Below are 10,783 nucleotides of genomic sequence, written 5' to 3'. Positions count from 1 at the left end.
ACACCCTGTTCCTTTTCCTCCTTACAGATCTCTAGTTGAAGTTTCAATCTTCCTTTTGTCATGAACCAAAACCGAGGGGATGGAAAGGCCCACCATTTTCCCTGGAATACAGCTCCTACTGGGAGTTTCACCTGCATTAACGTAAATGACTGTCAAACTCCTATTCACCCTCCAGAATACCCTGCTCGAACGCCCTTTCTGGCCCCGTCAGGTCGCGCTATGACGGGACGTCAGAGTTCGCGAGGTTCCCCGGGCAGAGGAGGTTCCTCGAGTGTCGTATGAGTCTGCGGTACCCCAGTTCTCGGCCCGGGTCCCACGACTACGGAGTAAGTCAGTCCAAGAGCGGACTGGTGCGGCTTAGTCGGGGGCTTCGGGGAAGGCCCGAGGCCGGGAAGCGAGCGCCGTCCAGCCTGCTCCTCCACCGCGCCTCGCTCTCGGCCCGCACCTCCTGGCGGGGGATCCCGGGGCTCTCACCTGGTCCTGCAGCCCCCGCCCTGGCTTCCGGCGCCGCTGTCATCGGAACCGGAAGCCGCAGCGGTTGCTCCACAGGTTCGGACTCGCCCACTCGCGGCTTCGGGGCGGGGTGGTTGTGCTGCGAGGCCGCGGCTTTCCGCCTGGGCACCGAGCCTCACCCTCCCGCGCGCCCAGAGTGGCGTCGCCCGCGGAAGCCGGCCCGCGGCCGGAAGCGCACGTCCGGCGGCCCGGCCCGCGCGGCGCCCCAGGCTGAGGCTGCGCCGCGACCCTCTGCGTCTGCGGGAAGGGCTCGGACCCGCCCGCTCGCTGGCCCGCGAGGCGTGGGGGGGTGGGGCTGGCGGGCCGGCTTCCCTACCCGGAAGAAGCGCCTGGGCCCTCCGGCCCCCACAACTCGGTCCCAGCGTCCCGGAGGCTCAGAAGCCCTAAAGCAACGACTGTTCCGACTCGCTCCCCGCCCTCTGCCGCCATTCAAAGGAAAGACTACGGAACCGCAAGGGTCCGGCAGTTAGGCTCTCCCGCAATGGCTCCTTGATGCTCTTTCGACACATCGAATGATGTTTAAAAGAAAAGGCACTTTTTTCTGCCCCTAAGCCAGTACTTAATCTACCCATTGGGCATTCGACTGCTGGGGTGGGGGCACCCAGCCCCTGCCCGCCGCCCTCCGTCGGTCGCCCCTCCTGGGGGAATGGGAGGGAGACCTGGTTGCACAACTGTCCAGAAGAAAAGAGTGAGGATGAGGAAGGAGAGGAGGCGGCGACCCCAAATCCAGGCCTGGACTGAATGCACACTCCTCGCAGGGGTTGCTCTCGAGGGGCGGGGCAGAGGAGTCCCCCAAACCTCCACAGGCCTTAGAGACCAACTAGAAAACAGCCCCAGAGAAAAGGCTGGGCCTCGGTTTCCCTGACTGCCTGCTCCCTTTCGGGGTCAGTCTCATTCCAGGGCATCCTCCCCTTCAACCCTCCACACCTCCTCCCCACCTCTACCCCCAGACACCCTTGCACAATCTTGTTTTCTGTAGCGCACTTGCACAAACTAGTTTTTTTTTTAATAGCATTTGATTTGAAATTATCTTGCGTGTTTGTTTACTCTTGTCTTCCCACCCCAAACACACACACCCCCTTGAGAATAAAAGCTCCATTGGGACCAGGACTTTGTACTCAGCACTGCTGTATCCCCAACACCTCAGATGCTCAGAAATCCTCTGAGGTACCTAATATCTTCCAATGGCTCCAAAACCTCATGCAACACGCAGGTGAGGGGCAGTCCAGAGCCCCACATACTAGAGTCCGGTCTGTGCACCCAGAGCCTGGGTGGTCCTGGCACAGGTGAACCTGAGGGCGGGGGTGGAGAGTTGAGTGAACCTAGCCTGGGGCCACCTGCTGAGGCCCATGCCGCCCACGCCTCCGAGCCAACAAGACCTCACAGGTTTTTGAGAAGGCCTCAGGCTTCCCCACTTCCTCTGAAGGGGCCCGGACGTGCCTAACAACCACACTGGGTGTGAGCAAAGCCCAGCTTCTTAAAGAACTTTGAATGCCAGGCTGGCACCTCAGGCAGTTTCACTTTTGTCATTACTTTCCCCAGTATGCATGTGATTCTCCTGGCATCTGTTTTGTCACTTTTTAGTGTGCACCAAGTTTTATTACATAGTTGATTTTGTCAACTTTTCCCGGTTGGGACTGTGTTTGATTTGTTTTCCTTGGAAGAAGGGTCTGCTTCAGAGCACAAAAACAGCTCTTCTCCACGAATTCAATAATAGTCTGTTTAACCTTTTGTTGGTTTCCTAGGATTTGATTTTTAAAATTTAACTCCTTGGTACATGTCCATTTTATTTTGCAGGTGGAGGTGCAACATCTGACATTGGTTTCCCACATCTTTGTCCAGTTATCACAGCACCTCATAATTATCCTTCCTTACCCTCTCATTTTGAAGTCCTTCATCATCATATTAGAATTTTCTGCTGTATGGAATCTATTTCTGGTTTTCATTCTTTCCATTGAAGTGGTTTTGTTTTTATATCAATGTCATATTGTTTTACTTGCTACTTTGTAATATGTTCTAATATGCGGTGGGATTAAATAAGGCTCACAAAACTGGGGGAAAAGAAACACAAGGTAATTAAGAAAGGAGATCACTGGTTTCCCTGGGGATAGAGGTTAAGGGCTGACTATAGAGGGGCACAGGGAAATTTGGGGGGGGATGATAGAACTATTCCATATCTTGATTGTAGTGTTGGTTATACAACTCTGCATTTGTCAAAGCTCTAAAAACTGAACCCTATATCCCGGCCAGCATGGCTCATAGCGATGCTCACAGCACTGACCTATGATCAAGGAGATCACAGTTCAATTCCCAGTCAGGGCACATGCCCTGGTTGCGGGTTTGATCCCAGGGGGGTCGTGCAGGAGGCAGCTGATCAGTGATTCTCTCATCATTGATGCTTCTTTCTCTCCCTCTCCCTTCCTCTCTGAAATCAATGAAAATATATTTTAAAATATAAAAATAAAAACTTAACCCTAAAAAGGGTGAATTTTCTTGTACGTAAATTATACCTTAAAATGGGAGGAGGAGAACAGGTACAGAAAGAACATACCAGATAAATCTTTAAAAAAAAAAAGTTTCTTGACAGAGATGACAAGCCCTGGAGCACTCTCCTAAAAATACAGCATTCCTTCCCCCAGAGTGAGTCCTCCCCTGGAAGCTGGTGTCTGGCAGCAGCAGGTGATGCAGCCACTGCTCGCCCTCTGCAAAACCTGGGAGCATCAGGCCTCAGCCCATGGAGCTTAAGTTGCCTGCTCAGGCTCTCTTCCTTCCGTCCTCCAGGTGGCTCCCAACAAGTCTGCTTTTCCCAGTTCCTGCCCCTCCTGGCAAGGCTTTGGTTCAGACTAGGAGTGGCTACATCATTTGCAGGCCCCAGAGCAAAATGAAAATGTGAGACCTCTTATTCAAATATTAAGAAGTTCAAGATGGCGATAGCAGAAGACGGCGTGAAGTGTATGGCCCTTCTGAGCATGGGACCCTGCACGACCACACAGGTCACACACACATAAAGCTAGTCCTGGATCTGGCCCTTCCTCTTGGCTGCCAGAGGGACCCACCCACAGTCACAGGAAATGAAGTCTTCCTATGTCAGACACAACCCTCCCCCAGACTTGCCCCACACTTCCCTGTGTCCAAGCCCAGGCCCATCCTAGATGCCCTTATTCCATGCTACTCCTGAGGAAATCCCCCACCTCCCCTCCTCCTCAGAGAAGTTTACCCTGTGTTAAAGGAAAAAAATTACACCAGCCTGTGACGCTGTGGTTAGAGCATCAGCCCCAGGCACCAAAGAGTCACAAGTTCGATTCCTGGTCAAGGGCACGTACCTGGGTTCAATCCCTTCCCTGGTTGGGGCGTGTGCAAGAGGCAACCAATCGATGTGTCTTTCTCACATCAATGTTTCTCTCTCCAAAAATATCAATGGAAAAAATATCCTCAGGTGAGGATTAACCACCACCCCCCACCCAAAAAAAAGAAAGTTACTCATGCCACTTGGTGGTGGTAAGAAAGACTTTATTCAAGAAGGGGTACAGCGATGAGGATCTGTAATAGGGGACAGAGAGTGGGCTCAACTCCAAAGACAAGGAAAAGTAGAATTTATAGCCAAGGAGCAGACTGGGGATCAGTGGGTGGAAAACTACTAAGAGAAAGCCTCAGGGGATGGGGGGCATTCTAGCTAAGTAGGCCTCACGGGGTTCTTGCTGAAGGCAGGCCAGTGATGAGACGTCACCTTAAGGATGGTGGAAGATGAGGAACCAGATTAAATGTGGAGGATGGTCCAATATGATGGGCAATTCTGGCTAAACTTAGAATTCTTGCTAGAATTGGGCTGTAAAAGGTCGGGCCTAGTCAACAAGAGCTCAGAAGACCTTAACTAACTCTGACTCGGTTGGGTGTCGTCCAGCGCAGCAGTCGCTGGTCAGGACACATGCCCAGGCTTTGGGCTTGATCCCCGGCAGGGGGCGTGTAGGAGACAGCCGATCAAGGTTGGTTTGTTGTTAACCCTCACCAGAGGATATTTTTTCGATCAATGTTTTGCTCTCTCATCGATGTTTCTCTCTCTCCCTTCCTCTCTCTCTAAAAAACCAATTAAAAAAAAAAAGAGCCTAACCAAAGTTAGGTCAACCTTTGTCACCCCCACACCATCACCTGGAGTGATAAGTGAACCCGCTCTCTTCTGAACTCCCGTGGCACTCCCACCTCATCTCACATGACATACTTCACTTTTGTTACAAGAAACAGCACATTCTTTTTCTTTTCTGAATCCAATGGAGGGCTAAACCATGACCCACTAGGTGGTGGATTGCCACTGTGGGGCCTGCGTCATCTTTGGAGAAAGGATTGCTAATACCTAGCCCCCCAGACAGAGAAATTTATTCCCACAACCCCAGACAGGCTCCCTCTGCCTCCTTCACTCTGACTTCATTGCCATATTTGCACTGTCCTTTGTCTCCTGCCTGACCCGGTCACTACACAGCTATGTGTGTTGTCTCCTTCCTCCACCCACAGGGAAGGGCCAAGAAGGCAGAGGCAATGGCCACCTTAGCTCCCTCACCTGGGAACCACGCCAGGCCCTGAGGGAGGCAGCAATACATCACTGTGCAGTGAATGGCGCCTGGCTCTGGAGCCCTGGAGCTTGATAAACCTGGTTCACAGCTGATGCCCATGGGTGAATGAACACTCAGAGCAGGAACCTTCCCCACCTGCCCCCAGCTCAAGTGCAAGTCAATCAGGGAAGAGGTCTGGTCTTTCTTGACTCCAAAGTCCCCCAGTGCTTTCTGGGGTTTGGAGCCAGAGCCACTCTAGTGACAAAAACAAGACATGGCTCTGCCTGGGCAAGGCCTGCAGCCCAGGGGAGACAGAGGTGAATGGAAACCAGCAGCACAGAAAGCTGGTGGAGAGGCATATGGGGGCTGTGGGCACAGGGAGGGGGATGATTGCCCTGAGTTCAGAAAAGGCTTCCCTGAGGAGGCAAGATCTGAGCACGTGAGGAGGCTCTGCCTACAGGAGGAGGGCCCAGAGGGCTGCTGGGGTCAGAAGGGGCACCACTATCAGTGACTCAGGGGCTAAACAGCCAGAGGCCTCAAGCGAAAGGCTGAGGGGCCCAGGGAGCAGCTGAAAGGCATGACACTATCTGAGCTGAGAAAAGGAGACCAGGGGCAGGGAGCCCAGTGTGGTGGACTCACCACAGTTCTTAAGAATTGGCTGCCTGGGCCTAATCTGCTGGTGGATGGGGGCCTGACGGGCCTGTCAGGGGCCAGAGGGAGGAGCTGCCCTGAAGCAGAAGTCACTACAGTGGCACCTGTAATTGTCTGGCCCCAGAGCCCTAGAGCCACTGAGCTGGCTTGGGGACTGGGAACTGGTTCGCCAGGCAGGGATGAGCTAATAGGGATCAGGTTCCCTTTGAGACACCCAGCTTGGCTCTCTTGAGCCCTCCCCCTACATCTGGGCCTGGTCTTGGTTTCTGGCATAGCTGCCAAGTTTTGGTACCGCCCACCCACTCCCCACTGGCAGTACTGGCCGACCCAGCTTTCTAATTGCTGGGTGAGGAGCTGTTCCGCAGAGGCGGTACACGGAAAAGTGGACCCTGGCCATTGTGGGGCATGTGGGCACCTAGCCTGACCAGTTCCAGGCCTTGGGGAGGGAGTGGCCCAGACTTCAGGCCAGCAGTCAGCTGTAGGGGGGACGGGCCCTCTGGAGGACCATTGACCTAAAAACCTTGGTTTAGAAGGGTCCAAAATGGATACTAAGGCCTGTGGGGAACAGAAATGCCTAACCCAGGTAGTCCCTCTCCCTCCCCAGGCTGAGGGGTAGACCTTAATGTGTCTCAGTTAGACCCAGGGGTCTGTCCCGGCCACAGGTTCCGCCCAAGCCTAGCCAGCTAAAGGGGCTGGAGCTGGGGGGAAAGTGTTGGGGCGGAGGGAGTGGCAGGAAGCAGCCCAGGAGCCCCAAACACACCCCCCTGACACACCCACCACCCACCTCCACACACACCTGCCACTCACAGGGCCAGATACACCATCGCCTTGGCAGTCAACTCACACACCCCTCTCCACCCTGAAAAGGCAGGGCACACAGGCTCACTCTACAGCCCAGTCCACACCCCATACACAGGCCCCACCTGCTGGGGCCTGAGTGGCTGCCAGGCTTGGTCAGGGGGGTGGGGCGCAGCTACAGGGAGCAAACTGGGGAATCTCTGCTGAGAAGTCCTCTGAGGTTGTGCCTGCCCCACCTGCACTGGGAGGGGAGAAGTCTCTGTGTGCGCTGCCTCCCCTGGGGCAGAGAGATTCAAACCTGAGCCCCCGTGCCCTGGCAGCCTAACTGTGCCTGGCAGAAGGGAAGCCCTCAATGCGTGGCAGTAGTCACAATGATTCACCAGTAAGGACGCCTATCTTCACCACAAGGTGTGAGGAGACGCCACTTGCACAGGTCACCCATCCAGGAGGGAGCAAAGGCCAAGGGGAAGCCAGATGTCTGAGAGGCAGGGGCTGCATTCCAGAATACAAATCAGCTCCTATCTCACCATGCTTAAAAATACTCCATGGTCCTTCATGCCTGTGGAGAAATGTCCACATTCCTTGCAGTGGCAAAGGCCCTTTACCCACTGATTTACAAGCCTTCTCTGCCTGTCTCTGGCACCTTCCCAGGGGCCTCATCCCTATGGAGGGAGGGGTGCACCACAGCCAGACAGAAAGGTGAGAGGTGGGCTCTGGGAGGGACAGGTCCTTACAGGAGCCTTAGGGAGCTCCAGCAGAAGCTGTCTTAGGCTGGCCATAAACCCAGCAGGGGCCTGGGCACTGGGGCTCAGACTTCCCACCAAGAGAACGTTTCATGTTCTAGCAATGCCTTGGGTGATCCACCCTTTTGTTTTCCTGGGTTCCCTGGCATTGTTCCTTCTGAAAAATCCCACTGGTGCTCAAGAAAGGAATTTCAGCCCACATGGCAACTAAGGAACCATGTGGTGCTGGGGTAATGAGGAAGACTCCTCCACTTGCCAACATACGTGCCCCGCAGCTGTGCACACAGGAACTGGGCACACCCTCCCACTGGCCAGGACCACAGAAGGAGCTATAGCCCAGGTCCACGGCCCCCAACCCCGACCATCTTGATTCTCTAGACTTAGGCTGGGGACAGACCCAACATATCATCCAGGGCCTCCTCATAGAAAATGTGCTTTTATTCTGGGGGAGGCCAATGTTCCTTTCCCAGCCTTTCTCCCTCATGCCTGCCCGTCGGCAGTCTGCACCTTGGGCACCTCATCTCCTAGTCTCCCTTCCCTAGGGCCACACCTACTCCAGGAGCAGGCTGGGCCCTGCAGGAGTACTTCTCAGCCGGTGGGCCTGGCCCTGGCTCCTGTGGTTGGCACCCTATCCAGCCCACGGCCCCACTGGGATCCCTCCTCTCCGTGAGCCTCCCCATCCCTGGCTGGCTTCAGCGGATTCTGCCCCAGACTAATGTCAGGAAGGAGCCGGCCATCTCAGGGCAAGCTTGCCCAAGCCATCTTCTGACAGTGCTTCTGCTGTCAGCTTGCTCCACTGGCCTCAGATCTTGGAGGATTCAAGCCGAGGGCTCCAGGGTGCGGGGGGCTCCCGCAGCGCCTGCAGCTCCTGTTCCAGTGCCTGGTTGCGGCGGTACATATCCATGTAGCCCCCCTGGATCTCTCGCTGATAGCGCAGCACCCGCTCCTTCTCCTCCTGCCATGTCCTCCGCTCCTGCTCGAAGCGTAGTGCCTGCTCTTGGCCTCGGAGTCGCTCCTGTAGCAGCTCGGCCCGAAGCTGCTCAGCACCATCTCCAGCCTCACTGCCTCCTGCCTCCCCCAACAGCCCACGGCTCTTGCAGTCATCGGTCTCACAACTACCTGGGGCTTCCTCCCGAGGGGCCTGCTCCTGCAGGCTCCGCACAGCCTCACGCAGCCGGGCCAACTCTGCATCCTGGGCCTGGGCTTGTGCCCGGCTGCCCCGAAGTTGTGTCTTTAGGCTGAAGATCTCAGCCAGCTTCTGTGCCAGCTCGGCCTGGGCCTCCCGCAGCTGCTGCTTCAGGAGGCTAATCTCCGCTGTCTTCTGGCACACCTGGAAGAGGGCACAGCATGGGCAAGAGCCAAGCAAAGCTGGGTCTGGAGGGGGTGGGTAGAGGAGGGGACTACAGAAATGGGGACAGGAGAGTTCCTGAGTGCCTGGACTCTCACCTCCCATCGCGCTTCCTCCTCTGGCCGAGTGCTGGAATCAGCTTCTGGGGGCCGAGGCTCAGCAGCCAGGCCCTGCTGTGCCCGCAGCTCCTTGCGCAGGCGACGCTGTTCCTGCTGGGCCACAAACAACTGTAGCTGGAGGTTTCGCTCGCTGCGCTCAGCCTTTTGGGCCACTTCGTGCAGCCGCTCCAGGTATAGGCGCTTCAGCTCAGATAGCCACAACCTCTGGCGCTCCTCTAGCACCTGCCAAGGGAAAGAGGTGCCTGATAGCCGCAGCCAACATCTTGTGCCCGAATACCATAGGATCCAGGGCCCAACACCCTGGCCACACATGTGCCCCACCCTGGGATGCCCTCCAGAGGTGAAGCGTCCAAGAAATATACCCCCCAACCCCTCACCAGGGAGTTTCTCCCTCCCTCTTACACAACTCCAGCAAGAACTACCATCCTGACATCCCACTACGTTGGGTGGGGGGAGAGGAGCTGATTCATCTCCTTCTTTCTCTCTTGTGCCCAGAGGCAAGTGGGTGAGCTGGCTAGGGAGTACTCCAATGCCAAGGGATAGAACAGGGCCCCCAGGACAGAGGCTGCCCTCACCTGTGTGAAGTGATTGGCGCCATCCTCATCACTGAGGCCCCTCTTGAGATCCTCACAGGTGTCAGGAAGCATGGCCACCACCTCCTCGGCAGTGGGACAAGAGAACTCGTAGGGGGGTGGGGGCTCAGGCAGGCAGCTCAACACAGCCAGCGGCCCAGCCTCCTTTGGACTCCGAGAGGCACGGTCCAGGGAGCCCCCAAGGTGGTTAATGTGACCCAGGGAGGAACTGAAGGGGCCAGGGCCCATGCCAGGACTTCGGCTAAAACTGCCCCCACTGGAGGAGTCAGACAGGCTGGGCTCGGGTTCGGGGCCGCCCTCATCCAGGCTGAGGGCATGCAGCAGCTGGGCACGGGCCTGTGCCTGGCTGGCCCGGGGCCCCGGGCTCAGGGGTGGGTGGCAGGCCAGAGTATGCAGGCTGCCGTTGCTGCGCCACAGCTTCTGGCCTTTGTGGGCTGCCAGGCTCTGCATGGACAGGAAGCCTTTCCCAGTACCCGCCACAGGCTTGAACACCGATGGGCGAATACGGCACTGCCAGGAAGAGAGAGCAAGTGTGAGGCCCTGCGCTAATTGCAGTGCCCTATGATGCTCCCACAGCCCCTACAGATCCTTTTAGACACGAGGCGCATGCCACCGGGAAGCAGTGACCAAGCCTCAGGAGAGTCCATAGCGTGACTTTCAGGTCCAAGCCCTGTCTCAGCATTGAGATCTCCAAAGAGGCCCCAAGCTCCCCATTCCACCCTCCCACCCTAGGGAGGGGTGTGGGCAGAGGTGCACCTTGTCGAAACGTCCCCGCTCAGGCAGCGAGGTCTTGCTGAAGTCACCAGCCCGGGGATGTTCCTGGTAGTAGAGGGTGGCATAGTCGGCAGGCTCGTTCCGAGCAGCCCGCTTGGTGGTCTTGCTGTCTTTCTTGGGGAGGTGCAAGTAGCTGAGGAGTTCACGTTGGCCCAAGCCCTTCCGGAACAGCCCATCTGGCTGGCGGGAGCCTCGGGACCCCTCAAGTGCTGCCCGTAGCTCTTCGGGGGAGAAGTCCTGCCGTTCCAACAGGCTGCCCACGCTGCCCATGGCAATGCCAGCAAGGCTGGGGGCTGTGGCCATGAAGTTTCAACGGGGCACAGGCAGCTGCTTCTAGGGATCAAGAGGCTCCATCAGGGGCAGGTGGGTGCTTGCTGCCCACCTGCCCTTGATGCCTTAAAATCAGGTGCTTATTCTGTCAGCTCCTGATCTGGCCCAAGCCCAGAAGAGGCAGAGTGGGTATCGAGAGAATCCAGGACAGAATTCCTAGGCTGGCAAGAAAAAGGGGTACAGGCCCTAAAGCCACCTGCCCCGTGCCCCAGCACCAGCTAGAAGCTGGTGTGTGATTGGGGGGAGGCACTGAAACAGCAGGACTGGGCAAGCTCAGGACCCAGGCTCTGACTGACTATGACCTTGCTCACTCTCCTGCTGGGCTCCCCACACAATTTGGGAGGTGGGCGGTGAGCAGAAGACTCAGGGA

General features: G+C 56.5%; 1 protein-coding gene across 1 annotated transcript; it reads right to left on the bottom strand.

The window, feature by feature from the left end:
• Positions 1–7,905: 7,905 nt before the first annotated feature.
• N4BP3 (NEDD4 binding protein 3) lies at positions 7,906–10,439 on the bottom strand. Its single transcript, XM_016203301.2, has 4 exons — positions 10,066–10,439; positions 9,292–9,819; positions 8,696–8,938; positions 7,906–8,579 (listed from the first exon to the last, which is right to left on the bottom strand). The coding sequence occupies exons 1-4, from the start codon at positions 10,384–10,386 to the stop codon at positions 8,052–8,054; spliced, it is 1,620 nt and encodes a 539-aa protein (XP_016058787.1). The 5' UTR covers positions 10,387–10,439; the 3' UTR covers positions 7,906–8,051.
• Positions 10,440–10,783: the final 344 nt, after the last annotated feature.

Source organism: Miniopterus natalensis, chromosome 4, assembly GCF_054644295.1.
Source record: "Miniopterus natalensis isolate mMinNat1 chromosome 4, mMinNat1.hap1, whole genome shotgun sequence".
Lineage (NCBI taxonomy): Eukaryota > Metazoa > Chordata > Mammalia > Chiroptera > Miniopteridae > Miniopterus > Miniopterus natalensis.
This window is presented reverse-complemented; position numbering and strand designations above follow the sequence as displayed.

Coding starts and splice junctions, on each gene's coding strand:
- N4BP3 (XM_016203301.2), bottom strand. CDS start 10,386: ATGGCCACAGCCCCCAGCCTTGCTGGCATTGCCATGGGCAGCGTGGGC. Junction 9,820..10,065: donor AGCGGGGACGTTTCGACAAG/GTGCACCTCTGC, acceptor TCTTCCTGGCAG/TGCCGTATTCGCCCATCGGT. Junction 8,939..9,291: donor GCGCCAATCACTTCACACAG/GTGAGGGCAGCC, acceptor TTCCCTTGGCAG/GTGCTAGAGGAGCGCCAGAG.